General features: G+C 40.5%; 1 protein-coding gene across 2 annotated transcripts in view; it reads right to left on the bottom strand.

The window, feature by feature from the left end:
* Positions 1 to 444: 444 nt before the first annotated feature.
* OSBPL1A (oxysterol binding protein like 1A) overlaps positions 445 to 19,762 on the bottom strand; it is an 86,525-nt gene continuing 67,207 nt past the window's right edge. Inside the window, exons 18-28 of one of the 2 annotated variants that reach the window (XM_018565687.1) lie at positions 16,738 to 16,872; positions 15,563 to 15,660; positions 14,218 to 14,400; positions 10,105 to 10,212; positions 9,937 to 10,026; positions 8,798 to 8,924; positions 7,641 to 7,652; positions 6,478 to 6,594; positions 5,028 to 5,151; positions 3,137 to 3,227; positions 445 to 1,342 (exon numbers count right to left, since the gene is read on the bottom strand). In XM_018565687.1, the coding sequence (XP_018421189.1) occupies positions 1,240 to 1,342; positions 3,137 to 3,227; positions 5,028 to 5,151; positions 6,478 to 6,594; positions 7,641 to 7,652; positions 8,798 to 8,924; positions 9,937 to 10,026; positions 10,105 to 10,212; positions 14,218 to 14,400; positions 15,563 to 15,660; positions 16,738 to 16,872 (1,188 nt within the window). In that variant the 3' untranslated portion in view covers positions 445 to 1,239. The remainder of the gene's footprint in view (positions 1,343 to 3,136; positions 3,228 to 5,027; positions 5,152 to 6,477; positions 6,595 to 7,640; positions 7,653 to 8,797; positions 8,925 to 9,936; positions 10,027 to 10,104; positions 10,213 to 14,217; positions 14,401 to 15,562; positions 15,661 to 16,737; positions 16,873 to 19,762) is intronic. The other variant, XM_018565686.1, reaches the window with a different exon arrangement.

The raw sequence follows: 19,762 nt of genomic DNA, 5'->3' as shown, positions 1-19,762 counted from the left end.
CTAGGTAGGGTAAGGCTAGGATTCCTTTAGATATTTATTTCCCTCTCTTCCTGCCTGAGAAACACATGGTCATCAAGACAGAAAGTGAAGGGGCATTTTCTTCCCCAACTCTTCCATCAAAATACCAAATTCCCCCAAAATTAGAAAAATGTTTTTGACTTAACATACACTTTAAGGTATATGTAATACATCCGATCACATACAACTCCAGTGCATGAAGGGAGTAGCCAGTTATCACTGTAGGAAAATCTTATATCCATTTTCGAGTAGTGAATACAATTCCACGGTGCCTATAACCCAGACAATATTCAAACACATGTTGGGAATATTCATGCTTTATATGACACAATATCCCCAAGTCTGTCTTGTTTGTGCTGTTTATGTAAAGAATCCAGAGTTATTAGGCCATTAGGAATGTACTGTAACTTCTCATTTAAAAGGTAATGTGAAGATCACAGCACCATTCTTTGGTCTTTGGTCTGTCTAGAATGTCTTAATTCCACTAGTAGTGCACAAGGTCATGTAATATCTACCATGGGGAGTAAAATGTTCTGTACATGTGTAAATTTCCTATCAGTGGTGTATGTTTCAAGTACATTTTATATCCAGTACTTTATTACACAGATGAACAACATCAAGACAAAGACAAGATAAAATAGCTGGAAACCCCAACATTCAGTAGTATTTATAGAGTAAGACATGGACAAGGCTCAGATGTATACACAATACACACAGATTCGAATTCTGGCCTGGATTAAAGCAAACCCCCCACACTGGGCATATATACCCCCCCTGAGGAATTATATCCATAGGTCGTGCTGCTGAGTAATGGAAATAAAATCCTTTATTCACATAAAACTCTATAACCCATTGTGCTTATATCTCCCATTCCACAGACATGCCCATGGCTGCCTGAATCACCTGGGAGAATAACCGGACATTCAATATTCAAGAAACATTCTTCACGCTTATGAAAACGGTATTATCAGAATTTCTGCTTCAGCTAAAACTTCAGATGCTAACAAGTGAGCCTTATGGCTTTCGGCACCAGTCCACCTCTAAATTTCCTACTGGTGGCCACTTTTAGAATTGAGAAGATGCTTCATTCTTTGCAGAAGGCAACTAAGCCAGTAGAACTGTAAGTGCTAGGGGGTTGAGAAGGTGCAATTTTCATGACATCAGAACACACAGGTCTACATGTGACAGTTGTAAATGACCCCTCCTGTCAGAGTGCCATATTTAATATATGTCAGGGAGGCTTGAATAGTTCCTGTCCCAGTACTTTCCACAATAAAGCCAGTCCTGTGCGTTGTTGTGTGGATTTGGACCTTGGTAGAACCACCTGTTTAAATGTAAAAAAAATGATATATGTGTACTATGGCCAGAAATGCAGATGAATACAAATATCTACATTCTGTACTTTCCAAAGAGCAGAAAAAGAACAGAATTTCTATCCTGTTAAAGTTTCACTCCACACAAAATGTATATTTTGGTTTTGGCTAGATGTTGGCTGTTACCTGTTAAACTACCCGTTGGCTTTCTCTCAGGAATCCCAGGTGTCAGACCACTGTCAATTCCCAACTCTGCCCATCCGCTGCTGCCATTTTGGAGAGTCCTATTCTCCCTGCTCTGATTTTTTTAAGCTAATTTTAGAATATTAAGAATGCAGAATGAGAATTGAAACTTCATAGGTGCAGGGAAGCAGAACCCGGAACTCCAGAGGGGAGGATTTTGCCACTAAAATCTCACAGTGAGTCAACTCAGTTACCAAAAAACTGAAATACATGTTTAGGGTGGAATGACAATTTATCAGGATTTTTTTCAAAACATGATTGTGATTAACTAAATTAAAATAAAGTAAAACAATAGTCATCAAATTCAATAAAAGAAAGGGAAGTTAGCCAATTTTGAGCTCTGAGGAATTAATACCGTTGCTTCTGGTGCTCCTCAACATGATGGCTTGTACAAGTCACTGTATAAAAGTTGCTCATGAGTCTCTGGTGACCTCTGTTGTTCACAGGTGACCCCTGGGCTTTAAAAAAAAACTGCAGTCCAAACACAACAATATCTGTATTTTCTAATAGGAGAGCTGTGTAGGATTCTATATGCCTATATCAAGGTATAGGTTTAGTGTAAGCCGTGTTTTGTCTACAGCCATTCCCACCATGTTGTGTGCCCACACGCGTTCCCTCCATGTTGTGTGCCTACACCCGTTCCCACCATGTTGTCTGCCTGCACCCAGTGGTGTAACCAGAGTTATGGGCGCCCGGGGGCAGACATTTTTTTTCGCCCCCCCCGGTTGTTACGCCACTGCCTACACCCGTTCCTACCATGTTGTGTGCCTACACCCGTTCCCACCATGTTGTGTGCCTACACCCGTTCCCACCATGTTGTGTGCCTACACCCGTTCCCACCATGTTGTGTGCCTACACCCGTTCCCACCATGTTGTGTGCCTACACCCGTTCCCTCCATGTTGTGTGTCTACAACCGTTCCCTCCATGCTGTGTCTACAACCGTTCCCTCCATGTTGTGTCTACAACCGTTCCCTCCATGCTGTGTCTACAACCGTTCCCTCTATAGACAGCTAGCACAGTCTAAGGAGGAGCAGTGGCCACAGACACACAGGTTCTGATTCTCCCATATGACTGTTATCCACAGAACCTCATGAAGAATGAAGCCAATGCAAACACAAAACATGATGTATTAACCCACAGTAACCAATCACTTCTCTTTTTACTGAATTCAGACTATTAGAAAGACTGATTTCCACTGGTTGCTATGGGTTAAGCACTCTGGTTTTTGTTTTAATAAATAGGCCTGCTGGAGCATTGGAGGATACTAATATTTTCTGCATGCTCATCAATAATTATTCAAACCTTGTGCTGTTATTCATGTAAATCTTTATGGCCTGTAGCGTAGGTGCTATCCAGCTCTGAGGCCCCCTAATATCTGTAACTTACAGTGACTGCACATCAATACCAGTACTCAAACATGGATACCAATGATGTAATCAGGTCTTGTTCAGTTATGAGCTAGAGACAAATGCAACAATTTTAAAAGTGGAAATGTTTGTTCCATTGAGTAGCAACCTTGACATCATGTACAGAGAACACAAGCTGAAATGTTAATACCTACTTGGTATTCCAATCTTCATCAGACTTGGAACGATTCTTACGTGCTGCTCTCTGCTTCTCTTCTAGCCTCTTCTTTTCCTCACTTGCAGTGTCTTAATAGAAAACAATATGTTATAAAGAATTACCAGACAAAAAAATGTTACCTAAGCACTGGAAGTCAAAATAATTCAACGTGGACTATCACCAAGACAGCAAACATAAAAACTGCAAGAGCTCCTGTGTGGAGTTGAAATGGAGGCTTTGCGGGAGGCTGCAAGCCTAATTGCCACTATATTTCTTGATTGAAAGATTTTACCGCACAGGAAATATGGGAGATTTCTGCAACAGCGACACAAGGCCTGAAGCCTGACAAATGCTCTAAACCTTCCTTGTTCTGTCCATAAGAAATAAAGTTTTGGTAGGATTTTACATAAATGTTTAATATCTCATGTAAAAGGTTTTGTACCTTTACACAGAGCCCTTTCGCTGCTTTGAAATCCTGCTGTTCTACTACCTAAGCTCAAAACAACCGCTACTGCTTACTATTTCAGTGGATCCCGAGTCGTGCAATTCACTTTAGTACCCACAGACGCAAGGTCTGCCTATCTAAACTGAAGCAGAGTGGTGCATGTATTCTACGGACAAATCATTTAATGTTATTTTAACGTATATTTCTATAGTCATTTTCTCCCTGGGGACTGTTGGAGCACATGGTGAGGCAGCCATCTTAGGCGGGCTCAGTAGAATATCATACTAGGGCCAATTTTAGACAGGAGCGAATTGACATACCAGAATGTCTTTGGAATGAGGGAGGAAACTCGCACATTCAAACAGAGATCATTCACACTCCATGCAGATGGTGTTCTTGCTGGGATTCAAACCGAAAGAGTGTATAAAAAAGGAATAAAAAGAGAACTATATGCGCTGCCCCACACCCACCAAGTAAACTCAAACCTGCACTACAATAAAAGTTTTATTATTCATTTTTATAGCACCACCAATGTCTGTGGACCTGTACAAAGTTTGGCTACACAAATGCATGGCATTCTAGGAATGGGAAGTCTTACCTTACCTAAGACTTTACATCGTAAAATTCTGAGTTGGTGGACAAACAGCTATTTTGCAAACCCTGAGATAAAACGTGCCCGTTGTACTGTATGCAAGTTATTTTTGTAACAATTATATATATTTTGCTGGTTACATTAAGTATTTGTTTTAGGACTTGGTTGCTAGCACCCTTTATATATTCAGTTTTTATTTATAATGCCGCAAGTCATCTTTATTGTGGGCGAAAATTACTACAACAATTAACAGAAAATACCCCCCATCAATAAAAAAAATATGTGGGGAGAGTTGTTGCTGTATTGGTTTTTAGGTAAACCCCTCATGTGAGGGGTAGGGAGGCTGCTATTGCTAACCTTTGGAAAATGCTAGTTGCTTGGTTGCCTCTCGCTTTAGTACTTTGAGTCTGTGTCCCATAACAAGTATGCACATATTGATTTCTGGATTTTCTAATATGCATTCTAATTCCCGGTCAGTGATTCCAAACATATTAAAAGGCTGTGAGACAGGGCAGGCAGCTAGCATTTTCAGAAGAGGACAGCAGTCCCTCTATAGGTTTATTTTAAAGGCTCTAGGGCTTTATATTGCAGGCTCTAGGGCTAAAACACTGACCCTACCTATCTGTGACTGATTGGACACAAGCACACAGGCAGACTTCACTGGCTGCATGCCTGTCCAGATCAGTGACAAATTAGTTAGGAAGACAGAATCAATGCTACTGCCTTGGAGCCCACACTTACAAAAAAACAAGTTAGTAGTTGTAGATCTCACACTCTATCTATACAGGTTTGCTTTAAGTCTTGTTAGATCTCCAGTTTTGCTTATGGTCTTTAGTTATTTCAAGCATTTACCTATATCTCCATTTTCCATTGCCTTAATATCAGGCCGTAGTCTGCAGTCTGTCTTAGGAATGATGCTTTCCATTCCCTTTTCCAACTCATTCAAGGCCATAGCGAAGAGAGTGAAGTTGTACATCTGAAAGCACGGACAGTAAAATAACTGATTTTACATTAACACATGTAATATAAATATTTAATTTCTTGCTTATCCTGCAGTATACTATCACACAGCTATTGAAAAATATATGTTCTTTTAGAGAGCACCTGGGAAAACATGTGGTCAATATTGTATTCATGCATGTACAAAGAGGTAGCCATAGTTGTTCATTACATATGAAGATTTTGCTTCCAATCTGATCCTTGTCTACCAGATTAGGTCTGCCGGAAAACAATGGATATTCTACAGTATCTGATGACATGAAACACTGATAACACTCCTGGGAGTTAGAGATCGTGTTATTTTAGCTGTGTTTTTTATTCATGTCAAGAAAGTTGTACTTTTTCACTCACAATAATAATATGCTACTACAGTAAAGTAGAATTGTTAGTATGCATCCTATAGATGAAGTTGGTGTGTTTATGTTGAAAATTTAAAGAGTCTTCCTAAAAGGGTAATTTAGGTACATGTGGAGCCTGGTGGGCTGAATTAGCCTCTGCATTTGTCTTAAATGCTCTAATAGCAAGGTCATGGTACCCTTATTCTGACTACTACCACCTACTTTTCACATCTGTTCCAGCACCTCCTATAGAATTCCCCATTGTATAAAATCTAAAACTCCAGGAGGGAGAGTCGAACCTCCCTAAATAGCCACGGCAGTTGTACAGACCCAGGAACTCAAGGGCACAGAGCTCACCAATGGATGACAACTTGCAATATAAGAAATTATAATCTGGATTAAATCTCCAACATCTATCACAAACTGAAATATCAGTTTTAGGTTGAGCTGGCCCTTTAAATTATTCTGCCCTATCAAGTAAAGTTTTGTTTTTTTCCATTGAATTCTCTATAAAATAGTATTTCAGAATAAAGCTGGCTACATAATGAGTGAAGTTTGCCTGGTTCTTGATGAACCCGCCAAAATTGTCTCAATGGGTGGCCCCGTCTGCTTCCTCCCACCTGAAATCCTTCAACTGAAAAACCAATGGAGCTGGGCTGAATATTGTTGGCTTAACAGAAATCCAATCAGATGCACTCACTGTTCAGGTATTTTGACAGCCAACAGGTCAAAATACAATAGCTGCAGCGGGAGATTCTTCCATCCATGCTGCTTAGAGCAGTTGGGATAATCTGCTAGATATGTTTTCCATTCAGCACGAAAGCTGAACAAAAAACATCTACTAATGTATACGCAACTAAAAACTGTGAGATACTATGCTGTAGTAGCTGCTCATATGCACATGTTATACTATATGTTACAAAGTTTATGGAATACAAAAGGAAGCACATGGATGGTAGTCTAACCTGCACAGAGTTGGAGGGTCGAGGTGCTATTCGCCACAGCACTGTGCTCCCTGGAATAACCTGTACACTCTCAGAATCAGGTAGTGGCATTTCATCAGGCTCCTCTGTGCTTCCCGACTAGAAGATATAGATGAGAAGGAAGGGAAGCATCAACTAACGTGGACTGTGTTTATTCAATTGCACATACATGAACATAAGTAAGCATGAGCTATTGAACAGATTCTGTACAAAGAAGAGATTTCAGGGAAAGATCAGCATGTCCTGCAATTGTTTACATTGCTTTGCAGGCTAAAGTCTGGTCCTCTAGTTAGGAAGGGACTCTCAGAGCCACAAAGAGCTCCAATGTAGCATGGTATATTTTGCGACAGTGGATTCTGGTCCCATGAAAACCAGGAACGAGAGTTTTATTTATCTAAACCACAGAATCTGATGAACATAGAAATGATAGATGCAATCTCTTTCCAGGTTATGTAAAACTACAGAGCTACAGAATTACAGTTTAAAAACAGAAATGCAAGCAAATGGCATGCTTTATGGAATGGCTATATTTCTCCTAAGTGCATTGACATTCACAGTCCCCAACAACTTTACAATTCTCTGAAGTTTTCCTATAAAAACACGAGTAGCTATTTTACACAATCCAACAGATTGACCTTCAACTTCCTTTTATGCAGTTAAAGGAGAACTATGAGGTGAGTGCTTTTCACTCAGTCTCATTGTCACAGGTCGGCTAGAACTATGAGGTGTCACAGGTCGGCTCAGTAGATCAGGAAGTGGGAGAACACACACCGGCGTTCGCTCACCTCTCAATCCTGTCACGGCTCTCTGCGTGACAGGGGAGGGACTGGATTCCCCCCTCCCCGCTCTGATCCTCCAGCACTGACTGGCGGAACAGACAGGGGAGGGGGCGGGTACAGCTGGCTCTGCCTCTAGATAGGCAGAGCCAGCTGTCACTCACGCAGCTGGGCAGATCCAGACATAATTGTCGGGATCCGCTTCAGCTGCGGCGTCTCCGTATACCGCGAGCTGTAGCTCCCGGTATACTGCGGCGTCTCAGTATACCGCGAGCTGTAGCTTGCGGTATACTGAGCTTAGGGTGACGGGAGGACGCTAGTTTGTGTCCACCCGTTACCCGAAGGAGAACTATGGGGAAAAGCCCTAACCCCATAGTTCTCCTTTAATTGCAAATCTTTAAATACCCTCTGAGAACTTCAGTACGGGTCCTACTGAAGGTCACAGAGGGAAAAAAACAAGTATATTAAACCTAAAATTATGTTTGCACTGCTGATCTTCTTAAAACATGTGCCTATGGTGCATTAACCCCTTTTTTTTTTTTACAAAGTGTAAAAAAAATAAAGCGTAAAACAAAATTAGGAAAACAAAAATTATATATAAATATATTTTTTTATACTATAATTATTTTAAAAAATTCTAAAAAAAATAATAATCAAAACGAGAAAAAAGTGTTTTCTTCTAGTTTTGTTCCTCATTTTTATATATTTTCTTCAAACTAAGTGAGGCGTTAGGTACACATGTTTGATATAATTATATAGCTCTATCTGTCCTCTAAAAAACAATATATAATATGTGTGGGTACATTTAGTAAGAAAGTATATTACTGCTGTGGAAGTATCACACAGCAAAAATGTAAAAGTGTGTCAGTCATTTATGAAGAGAAACTGAAAACTGGCTCAGTCATGAAGGGGTTAAAAGAGAGGTGCCGGGAGAGTAAAATATACTCCCCCCACTGCTTACAGCCAGGGTGATTACTGCAGTTCCCACACGCCTGCTCTAAAACAAAGCTGAGCAGTCATGTAACCACTGATCTTCTCCCTGCAAAAGAGTGGCGACCGTTGGTCCCCGATCCCTACAGGGATTCCCTCCTTCCCTCTTTTCCTCCAGAGCTCATCGGAGGGACAGACAGGGCTCTAAACTCTGGCACTAGAGAGGCAGAGCCAGTTGTCAATCAGGCAGCCGTGGATCCTGACACTACTGTCAGGATTCTACCCAGCTGCAGCGTGGCTACACACAGTCAGCAGATAGTGGACATTAGCCTGCTATCTGCTGAGTTTGGGTCACAGGAAGACATTAGTAAATTCACTCCTGTGACCCAAAAGAGAAATAAAAAATTAAGATTTGGCTTTACTTCTCTTATTTGGAGAATACTGATACAGCTATATGTATTTTACATATCTACTTCAGATAGAAAATGGAAGGCACACAATGCAGAACATTTTTAGAGATATGAGATGATTGCGGAATTATCATGTGGATATCAGCATCGTTAAAATGCTCATTATATGGAGATTGTAGTGGTTACCTTGCTCAAATTCTTCTTTTCTTCACAATTTTTCTTGTTGGTTTTTTTAAACGCGTCAAATGCAGCCGGATTAATACAACAGAAACACTCTGTCCACTTTCCATAGAGAGAGCACAGCTTCTTTTTACTGCATAAAGAATGAAAACCACAAGAGCTAAATATACATATCAGTCAGAAGCAAGGACACTCTACAGGACAAAGAGTGGAGAGAACCTGTCCACAAATCTGTATCTAAACATATGTTTAATCATGAACACTCGCTCAACCCATTTTGGCGTTGCATAGCAATTCGTTATGGTCTTGATTTTGTACTGAGCTTAAATGGTTGACAGGAAACGGCAGTGAGCTTTTCATCCTCAGCAAACAAGTAATATCATAGAGGTAATAAAAATGTTATTTTCCCCGGATAACTGGAGCCAGGCTTTGGGCATTCAAGTATTTACATATTCCTAACAAGCAGTAAGTGAGCTTTTAAATAAGTCCCCACTGACCTATGTAGCTGCAGGCAGTTTAGAGCAGTATATCTTCAAAGCGCAGTAAGTGCTTCCACCAACTGGTTAAATCCTTGTTAAATGCAGCCATTTCTATTTAAACACACAATGTTTGACCTGCATTGCCTGCACTTTCAGAACATCTCAAAAGAAGATGTGTTGGAGAAACGTAGCACAATGAAAAGAAGCTCAAATGCAGCCTCTGAACTCTCATGATGCTCCATTAAGGTCAATGGCAATTTGCAAACCTGCACTTGATGTCTCCAAGTTGGTTCTCTCATCAGCACAGTTCCCCTTACTCTCCCTCCCCTTACGCTCCTGATTTGAACTTTGGGGAAGAATGGCTCCACAGTTCCTGTAGCTACAGAAGTCAGTGGGGTTTGTGTTAAAGCCAATGTAATGCTTGCTAAAAAGATGTAAATACTTGACAGTCAATAGCATGGCAGCAGGTTCAATGTAAGCTGTTGCCATCAATGCAGTTAGGGGCCATGTTCCTCTTTGGTATCATTCAGTTCTAGTATTAGCACAACAGAGTGAGCCTGCAGACAGCAGGGGCCACCTGTTCACTGCAAGTGGTAAGTATATACTGGATAAAAAGAAAAACAAATGCATCTGTATTACTAGAAATAAAAGAACCTGTAAACATACCTTTTATCTTGGATGTATCCTTCCACTTTGTGCAATTCTTTCCCAAATAGACCGCATGGTTTAAAATTCAAAATACACTTCTCACCGGTTCTGTAAACAAATTGCTGGATTAATCTTTATTCTTCTTAAGGATTGGAAGGTGGGGGAAAAATGGTCCCAACTACTTACTTGTGATTAGTGATTTCCATATTACCATACTGTTCAATCCACAGTTTGCCAACAATGATATTATGCACACAGCAAGTTGGGTTTGTCCAGGTATAGGATTCATTGTGCCTGGGAAAAGGAAACGTGACTACAATAATAATAATATTTAATAGGCAAAGGCATAGCAACTCTCAGCATGTCTCTGGCCGGCTCCTTCTTTGTTCTGATACTGCATGTCATTTTTTGTTGTTGTTAATATGTTCTAGTCACTGATAAAAGTACTATAAATGTACTGAATATCTACTATAAGTCAACTGTACATAATGTATAACACCTCGGTGCTTAAAAACAATACAGCAATATAATAACATCACAACTAGTATTTTTGAGATATGCATATGAAAGTAATCAGCAAACTGTAAATACTTTTATTGCTACATTAGAGTATTGAAGTGACACTAAATTCAGGAGTTAAATCTTAAAAATGCATTCAAATACCTTAACTATTAACAAACCTGTAGAAAAAGAAGAGCCGCCTATACTTCAAAATAAAGCTCTTAAAGTGACACTAAACTCAGGAGTAAAATATAAAAAATGCATTCAAGTATCCTATTAACAAAAATGTATCTTATTTGTGTATCACTCAGCTGTAGATCCTCAAATCATCTCTGAATTGGTGCTGACACTGTCCTTCCTTCTGGAGGGTGGCTGCTTATGTTCCCCATGTGTTATGGTCCCGGTGTGTGTTGTAAAGTAGCGCCCGCTCCAAGCTCGTTCCTGGGATGGACTACAATCTCAATAAAAATAAAACTAATCGTGAGATTGTATGTCAGGTGCCTGTCTGCCAGCACCTGTTTTGTAGCTGTGGGGATTTGAACCTGGGTCTCTAGGGTAGAAGTGCAGAAGAATTGCCTTTCAGTCACCAGGACGACTCAGTTTTGCACTGCCGGTTTCTATTCAGCAGCTTTTCCTCTGGAATCTGTACCTCCACCTGCTTGCTTGCTAGCTGCAGTCAATCTGCCATCATCTCAGCCTTTAAATACTGAGCACTTCCTGTTCTCTGAGCCCGTTTATTTGGGTGTGTTTCCTGTGTGTGCTGCCGCTGAATATCTTTGAGACTTTGGCCTGTTTTCTGACTACCCTTCTGCCTGCCGAGTTTATACCTCAACCTGTCTCTTAACTACTCCCCTGGATTCTGATTTTGTAACTTACTGCTAGTCTGTTGCTGACTCTGTTTTACCTGACACCGCCTAGTCCTAACCTCAGCCTTGCTCCACTTCATAATCTACTTCCCACATTCCATCACAGAAGCGAGTTTGGAGCAGTGGCTACTTTAGAACATACACAGGAACCATGGGGAACAAAAAGTAGCCATCCTCCATAAGGAAGGACAATGTCAGCACCAATTCCCACCTCAAACTAACCACTCAACCATCATGTTCTCAAACAATTCATCCCCACACAGCTACCCCACTTGCACCTCCCTTTTAGATTGTAAGCCATCACAGGCAGGGCCCTCCTTCCCATCTTGTCTTGAATTGTATTGTGATTGTAATGTCTTCCTTATATTGTAAAGCGCTGTGCAAACTGTTGGCGCTATATAAATCCTGTATAATATTAATACTTCAGAGATGATTTGAGGATCTACAGCCGAGTGATACACAAATAATCTACATTTTTGTTAATAGTTAAGGTACTTAAATTGATTGTATGTCAGGTGCCTGTCTGCCAGCACCTGTTTTGTAGCTGTGGGGATTTGAACCTGGGTCTCTAGGGTAGAAGTGCAGAAGAATTGCCTTTCAGTCACCAGGACGACTCAGTTTTGCACTGCCGGTTTCTATTCAGCAGCTTTTCCTCTGGAATCTGTACCTCCACCTGCTTGCTTGCTAGCTGCAGTCAATCTGCCATCATCTCAGCCTTTAAATACTGAGCACTTCCTGTTCTCTGAGCCCGTTTATTTGGGTGTGTTTCCTGTGTGTGCTGCCGCTGAATATCTTTGAGACTTTGGCCTGTTTTCTGACTACCCTTCTGCCTGCCGAGTTTATACCTCAACCTGTCTCTTAACTACTCCCCTGGATTCTGATTTTGTAACTTACTGCTAGTCTGTTGCTGACTCTGTTTTACCTGACACCGCCTAGTCCTAACCTCAGCCTTGCTCCACTTCATAATCTACTTCCCACATTCCATCACAGAAGCGAGTTTGGAGCAGTGGCTACTTTAGAACATACACAGGAACCATGGGGAACAAAAAGTAGCCATCCTCCATAAGGAAGGACAATGTCAGCACCAATTCCCACCTCAAACTAACCACTCAACCATCATGTTCTCAAACAATTCATCCCCACACAGCTACCCCACTTGCACCTCCCTTTTAGATTGTAAGCCATCACAGGCAGGGCCCTCCTTCCCATCTTGTCTTGAATTGTATTGTGATTGTAATGTCTTCCTTATATTGTAAAGCGCTGTGCAAACTGTTGGCGCTATATAAATCCTGTATAATATTAATACTTCAGAGATGATTTGAGGATCTACAGCCGAGTGATACACAAATAATCTACATTTTTGTTAATAGTTAAGGTACTTAAATGCATTTTTAAGATTTAACGCCCGAGTTTAGTGTCACTTTAAGAACTTATTTTGAAGTATAGTCGGCTCTTTTTTTTTTCTTAATTGTGCTGTAGAATGTGTTCCTTTACTGACACTCAGGACTGGGCCAAAACAAAGGTGGTCGTCTCAGCGTTGCAGTGGGGGGAGCGCGCATCTAAGGCTGCATTTGCATGGGGTATAGCTGCCAGGTCACTGCTGGGAGAGGTAGCTGGGCTGCTGAGAGAACCAACTTCAGAAACTTATACAGAGGCACTGTTTCCTACATTTGATGTACGTTTAAAATAGGGATGCGCCGATACCATGTACAGTACTTGTTACAAGTACAGATACATTTCGAGCTCCAAGACTAGACTAGAGAAAAATTCAAAAGTTAGGAGGCAGCTGTCATTTGTAAGGAGCACACGGAGCTCCTGGGATTTGTACATCTCTGTTTAATGTATGATCTTGGTTACATAAATATAAATAAAGGGATGCACCGAGTTTTGCGAGTATAAGTACTGGTACTTGCCTAAGTACTTACAAGTACTGATACATTTTTGTTTATTGTCACGTGACAGTTTATCTAAAATAATATCGACTAATGATTTCAGGACAGTGGTGGAGCGCCAGGTCCCAGCTGCAACCGCTGTAAGCATGGTAGTTCTCATGAAAATGTCAAGTATCTGCATTGGTACTCGAAAAGTATCGGTGCATCCCTAGTTTAAAATGCACATCAAACACAGGTCAGCCCTGGGAATGAGACTGCGTGCCATTTAACCCATAGCAGGGGAGAGGGTGATTATTGTCCCGAGATTCACGTTTTATCTTAAATCTTGTAGAGCACTGCTTTTTTACTGAAGACGGAGTTGGCTTTACATAATTCATCAAAAAGATATTAATTTTTGATATTTTTACACCATCTTTGATATTTTTGTAAAAGTATTTTATATCACAGAGAATGCAGCAACAAAGCAAGACAACTCTGTGTCCTGCATGTCTGGCAGATAGATCTTATCCCTGGATCAATTTGTGAAATAATTCACTTTTTCATTGACAGTTTTGACCACCAGCGCAAAACAACAAAATAAACATAAAAAAGCCCAATAGAAAATAAAATAAAACCAACTTCTACTGCAATATTCCTCTTCAATACAGAAATTTCCCCTGCAGTACTTTTTCTGCTGCTAGATGTCCTCATTGTGATTGCCAACATAATTTGGCCCACTTCCTCTGAGTCCTGGTTTTGGACCTGCCTTAGTCCGTTACTGGACAGTGAAAAGAGAAGCAGCACAGTGATGAGCTCATGTCTCAGTCACTCTTTCTCCTCCTATCAGCATGCTTCTTGTGAGCACATGAACTGATTGTTTCCTTGTGCTACTGCTTCTCACGTTCCTGATTTGCTATACATGACCTGCAAAGGGCTGATAACAGATCAAATTCAGATATTTACACCCTTTGCAATGATGTATAAGAGAGCGGCATTCATTTGTGTCTTTTATATCTGCCTGCAGTTCAGCTTTAAACAAAAGTCTTCAAAAATCTACTTACTTTGGAAGTTCCAAGGTCATTATTCCTTTGGGTTCAGCTTCTACACTCTTGCCCCAGAACTTGAGTTTAGGGTAAATTGACCCATGAAAAACAAAGTCACTGTTAAGACCTTCAGCATGGAAAGCGCTAATTGGTGGGTGGTGGCTGACTTGTTCAGAAATGAGTCTAAAGCCAAGATCCTCACTAAAATACAAAAACCAGACAAATGGTATCATAATACAAAGACATTCACATGTATATGTGGCCTTGGCATAGCGCTAGCACGGGTTTGCGGTTTTGCCCTGGTGCCAGTGAAGACTTGAGTGTTTCAGATAGATGGGCAGTACTTGGTGTATAAAAACCCCACATTTGTGTTGATAATAATTAGACTTGTACAAAGTCAGTAGAGCAGTTCAATAATTAAGAAGGAACTGCTGACACTATAAATAAATAAGCAAAGTGAATAGCCAATAGTTGGCTTTTTTGTGTGTTCTGCTTGGAAGAACAAGTCGTGTTCTATTAAGCTGGGAGCTTTTAGGAGGAAATGAAGGAGCATGGTGATGCTTCTGTGTGATCATGATACCTGCTAGACTTCATGTGCTATGTAACTCGATAGACCAGTGACCCTATTTCCTTCATTCATAAGCTGTGTAGAACATTCATTGCAGGTACTGCAGAAGCTCACAATCATACAAAACATTCTCAGTACACATAACAGGAGTATGTACATGTACTGTAGTACTTATCTTGAATGTACTCATCCTTTTTTTAAAAAAAAACAAGTCTAACAATAGAAAAACAGTCTACTTAGGACTATAAGAATGTAATATTACTAAAGACAAAACCTATTAAGTACATTGCAACCAGATGTCACGATATATATTTCTACGTGACATTTGAAAAGGTGAGCCGACACTGGTTACTGGGGGGAACAAAGAGCCGACTCTCAGGCTAGGTTCACACTTAAGTGACTGCTGACGGCGCTGCAATCCGCACGGTTTTGTGCACGATTGCCGTATGGTCAGGAGTCGCCAAGGTGTGAACCGATCGCGCTGTGGGTGCCATTATTTTCTAATGGCACCTCAGCCATGCCGGGCAGAACGCGCGGTTTCCAGCCACGATTCCACCCATGCAAGTAAACACAAAAAAAGCAGCGAGTCGTGTGCAACAAAAAAAAAGGTACTTGTCCCTATTTTTTTATTTGCGATTGCCGCCCGGATATCACCCCATTGAGATCAATGGGGCCACGGGGAAATTGCTGTGTGCACTGCCACGCGATCGCGTGTCCCGGGTGTCGTGCATTGTAGGTGTGCAGGTGTGAAACTAGCCTCAGAGTTACAAGAGATGGTGTGAAAGTTTCTCTTACCGTACTAACTCGTAAGTTTCCCCGAGGAGAGGATTGAAAGGTTTCCCTGTGCGTTCCCATTGTGACGCAACTGCCGAAACTGCAAAGGCAGCAACACACTGTAAAAAAGATGAAAGACATGAAAGTAATGCATCACATTGATAAATTCAAGAAACTACTGGAGGAGTTTCTTCTCTCACAGAATCTACAGGGATATGGGAAGGTGTAAAGCCAGATAAATACACACTCGCATACAAAAGGTTGAACTGGATGGACCTTGGTCTTTATTCAACCTTACATACATGTTACTTTGTTACAGCCACGTGGTAGAACAATTCAATACTAATACTAGGTGATGTCTGATGCCAGGTAATATGACTGCTAATATTAGATGCAGAGCAAGCTTGAACTTATAGTAACGGTAATAATAAAGTAGTATTAAACGCTGCAACTTTTTTCTATAATGAATCCAGATCAAACAAATATACATTGCCCAGCACAGCACTTCTTTACGTTTGTGCTTAAACCTTTACAGTCATCATGTTTCTGAACAGCTGGCTCCAACTCTCTCAGCTCGGCTTCCCTGAACTTCCAGTTGAGTACAAGATTACAAGGGACAGCACATTCTCCAGCAGCTGTCCATTTACATGCTTGGAGGAAGGAGGGAGAAAAGGAGTAGATTGCATTACCTTTGCCTGTGTGTTTGTGGACACAGCTCTCTAGCACACACAAGGGTGTCTCCAAAAGGACCCTGCAAGGAAAATGAGCCACCCTACAACAGGATTATCAGGGCCAGTGCTCAGGGGACCAGCTGATTCTGCAGGAAGCTAAGACTTTTAAACATCAAGGAGTATCCATTGAAAGTGATTTGATCAGCATTTTAAATCGCTTAAAAACATCTGGACTTTAAGATCACTTTAGGCTGGGTACCAGCAGCATTTTTCACCAAGAATATAACAGCATGAAATGCATACAAGCTCCAGTTTTCACATAGTTGGCGTTAACTGGTTTTATATTGGAAAAAATGCTTAAAACAAACATTTATGTGGGGCAGTGTTACAATGGTGTTTGGCGCAGTTTTATGAATTTCTCCATGAGGCTTGCCAAGCCAATTACTTTCCGATATAGACAAGACGTACAAAAGCTAATTTCATACCCACAGAAAAATACTATTAAACAGATTCATTAGAAGTCACCTGCATTCGGTCCACAGGGTCAGAGCAGTGGTTTGCTTTGTGAATGAGGTATGTGTGCTCCATGTATTCAGAGAGGCGTTGTAGAAAGCTCAGCGGCTCATTGAATATAACAGGCATTGTGATTTTTGATAATTCCTATTGGGGTAAAACAAACAAAGTTACTACTAAAGTTGTTACATGTGTGTTAGTTGTTAGAAGTCTTGTTTTATTATACACATAAAAATGAAAAGCCACTAGGACAGTTTTGTCTTTCAATGCCTAATGGGATTTGCTGCAGGGTCACAATTTGGTTACCACTGCTGTAAACCAACATGTTATTTCAAATTAAAATTAGTTGTACACTGGAAGTTATCTATTACTGGACAAACATTTGTAATACATGAACAGATTTGATGTATCAAGATTATGAACTGTTCATCTAAAACACTGCGCAATAATGTATTCTTATCATTCATGCAATGCTGACATGCTGTATACCACATTACTTCATGCTGATACATACATATATACATACATATATAATATGTACACACACACACATATACATACATACATAGACAGACAGAGGCATATAAATATAGTTTGTATTGTGATGTGATTTTCTTAGTGGCCCTTTTAAATACAAGCATGTAATACATAATAAAAGGTAAAGCTCTGCAAAGCCGCTGAGCCAACGAAAGCCATCATACCCTGCTTGTTCTACTTATGCTATACTAAACCACCAAGTCTGTCCTTTCTTCTACTGACCCATTTACAGCAGAGAGCAAGGATAGTTAGACTACAAGAAACCTAAAGTCTGGATCCAAGCCTAGCATAACTCTTGGCAGTTGTGGACCTTGAGCACCCAAGGGAAGATGCCAAAGTGAGTCTTCCGCACCAGCATTTTGTTTTTTTTTCTGGTTTCTTGCACATGTATTTTCATATGCAATCCTAAGGCACATTTATTTTTTATATGCAATCCCTTCCTGCTACTTTTTTTTTTTTTTTTTAGCTCATGCTCCTATGTACCAAGAGAACCCATCTCTTGTTCAGAAACTGCCAACCTGTTTCACGAAAGAAAACAAGACAACCTCACAAAACATTTAAGTACAGCAATAAATGTAATATACTTTAGTTTTTGAGATGGTCTTCATTTTGGCATACAAGTGATTAGTAAAATCCCCACTCCAGGCTGTTGATAAATGTACCAATGCAGTGTGAACCCCCCCCCCCGCATTGCATGGGCTAAATGTTTGTTTGTCTAGGAAAGAAAGGAATCAAAAAGTACAAAATACTTACCTTATTCCTTGCTCCCCAGCCATCCTACGCTGTCTGACACTCCTGGGGTTGTAGGTGAGGTCCTTGCTGCCCTCCTATACAATGCAGCACTGCAGGTCCTGCATTGTACATGATGACATCAGAGTTCTGCAACTGGCTGGAAAGCGAAGTGAAATGCAGCGGTTTCATAGGACAGATTGCATGGAAAGAAGTGAGCCTGCGGAGGCAAGGAGTAAAGTAAGTATTTAGGCTTAGTCCTTTTCCCCTAGACAAAGGAACATTTACCCAATGCAGTGCAGGGGAACCCCAATGCATGGGTAAATTGAACAACAGCCTGAAGTTGAGATTTAAACATTTACAATCATTTTATACAGATTGACTACATGGCAAATCAGTCACCACACTCTCCACTTTGCATTGCTCTGTGTGGGGCTACAAAAATAACTCCAACTCCTGGAAGCTGAATAATGTGGTAAATAATAAGGTGTCAACCTTCGAAGTAGCACATAAATCACTATAGCTGTGAGGTATAGGAATGTGGAAATCTGACCTTGACTGCACTCCCTCATGCACCTTGCCTAGTTATCCACTAGCCTCTGTCTGGTTTGTTGGAATCATCTGACCTGTGTGATCCTCTGACACTTCCACAGAGTGCAAGTGCGATCTTACTGTCACAGTTATTTGGTCTGTTCCCATTTACCTCAAATTGTTACTAACTCCCTGTTACAATCTCCACCATATAAGATAAAATCCAGCAGGAACAGTAGTATTTCCGCGAAATAGGCATCATAGGTATGTAGGATTGAAACAGAAGTAGATATATATTTACGGAACTTTTTGAGAGATAGAAGGAAGTTTGCTTAATTCTTCAGCATCTATCAAAAACTGATAGACTGTTTACAGAAATAGATGATTTATTATAGGGCCCCACATAAAAAGTCACTAGGCGTCAGTAATGTCTCAAAAAATTAAAGCATTTCTCAATATTTGTTTCAATAGCCTAGCACTACCAATTATAATGGTTTACCAAACAACACAATGGCCTACATTATCAGGGACATGGTCTCTAGAGGCCTATGGTGGGGGGTCACGGGGGGTTGACGCCTATGATCCTCGCACAGCGGCCTAGACATAGAGCTGTAAAGCGGTCACAGAGTTTACTGTGGTTCAGTGTAAAATAACCGGCATAGTACTTGGTGTGCCGTTTTTCGCCAATGACACAGACAGCAGTAACAAGCAAAATGTTACAAATTGCCTTCAATAATAATGTAATGTAAAGAGCAATGTCTAAAGCATAATTTCAAAAAATAACATTCAGTCAGCAATGATTTGACACTGTTCTGACTACTATAATCTGATAAAAAAGTTAAATGTGGTTGAGTGGATTACAGTACAATTTCCTTCTGTGCTGGTTTATTAAAAATCCTGTGATGAGGGTTTCCTTTGTGTCTAATGCATTTTACCAGACACAAGCCAAGAATCTGCTTCATTTTGCATCAATATGTGTCGGCAGTGATCATACCTTTATATTCTTTAGAAAGATATTTCCAGAGACATTACAGACAATATGGTTTGGTCTAAACTGTCTTGAGGACGTGTGCTCTTAATAAATAACGCAGTTACCAAACCCTTTTACAGCAATAAACCAAAAAAGTTGCTAAAATAAAACAAAATAACTTCTTCTAAGGTTAGAAAAAATGGGTAAACATTTCACTGCCACTAGTGTCAAGAGTACATTCATTCTACCCTCAAAATTAGATACACATTT

This window comes from Nanorana parkeri, unplaced genomic scaffold, assembly GCF_000935625.1.
Source record: "Nanorana parkeri isolate BGI_ZX_2015 unplaced genomic scaffold, ASM93562v1 scaffold873, whole genome shotgun sequence".
NCBI lineage: Eukaryota > Metazoa > Chordata > Amphibia > Anura > Dicroglossidae > Nanorana > Nanorana parkeri.
This window is presented reverse-complemented; position numbering and strand designations above follow the sequence as displayed.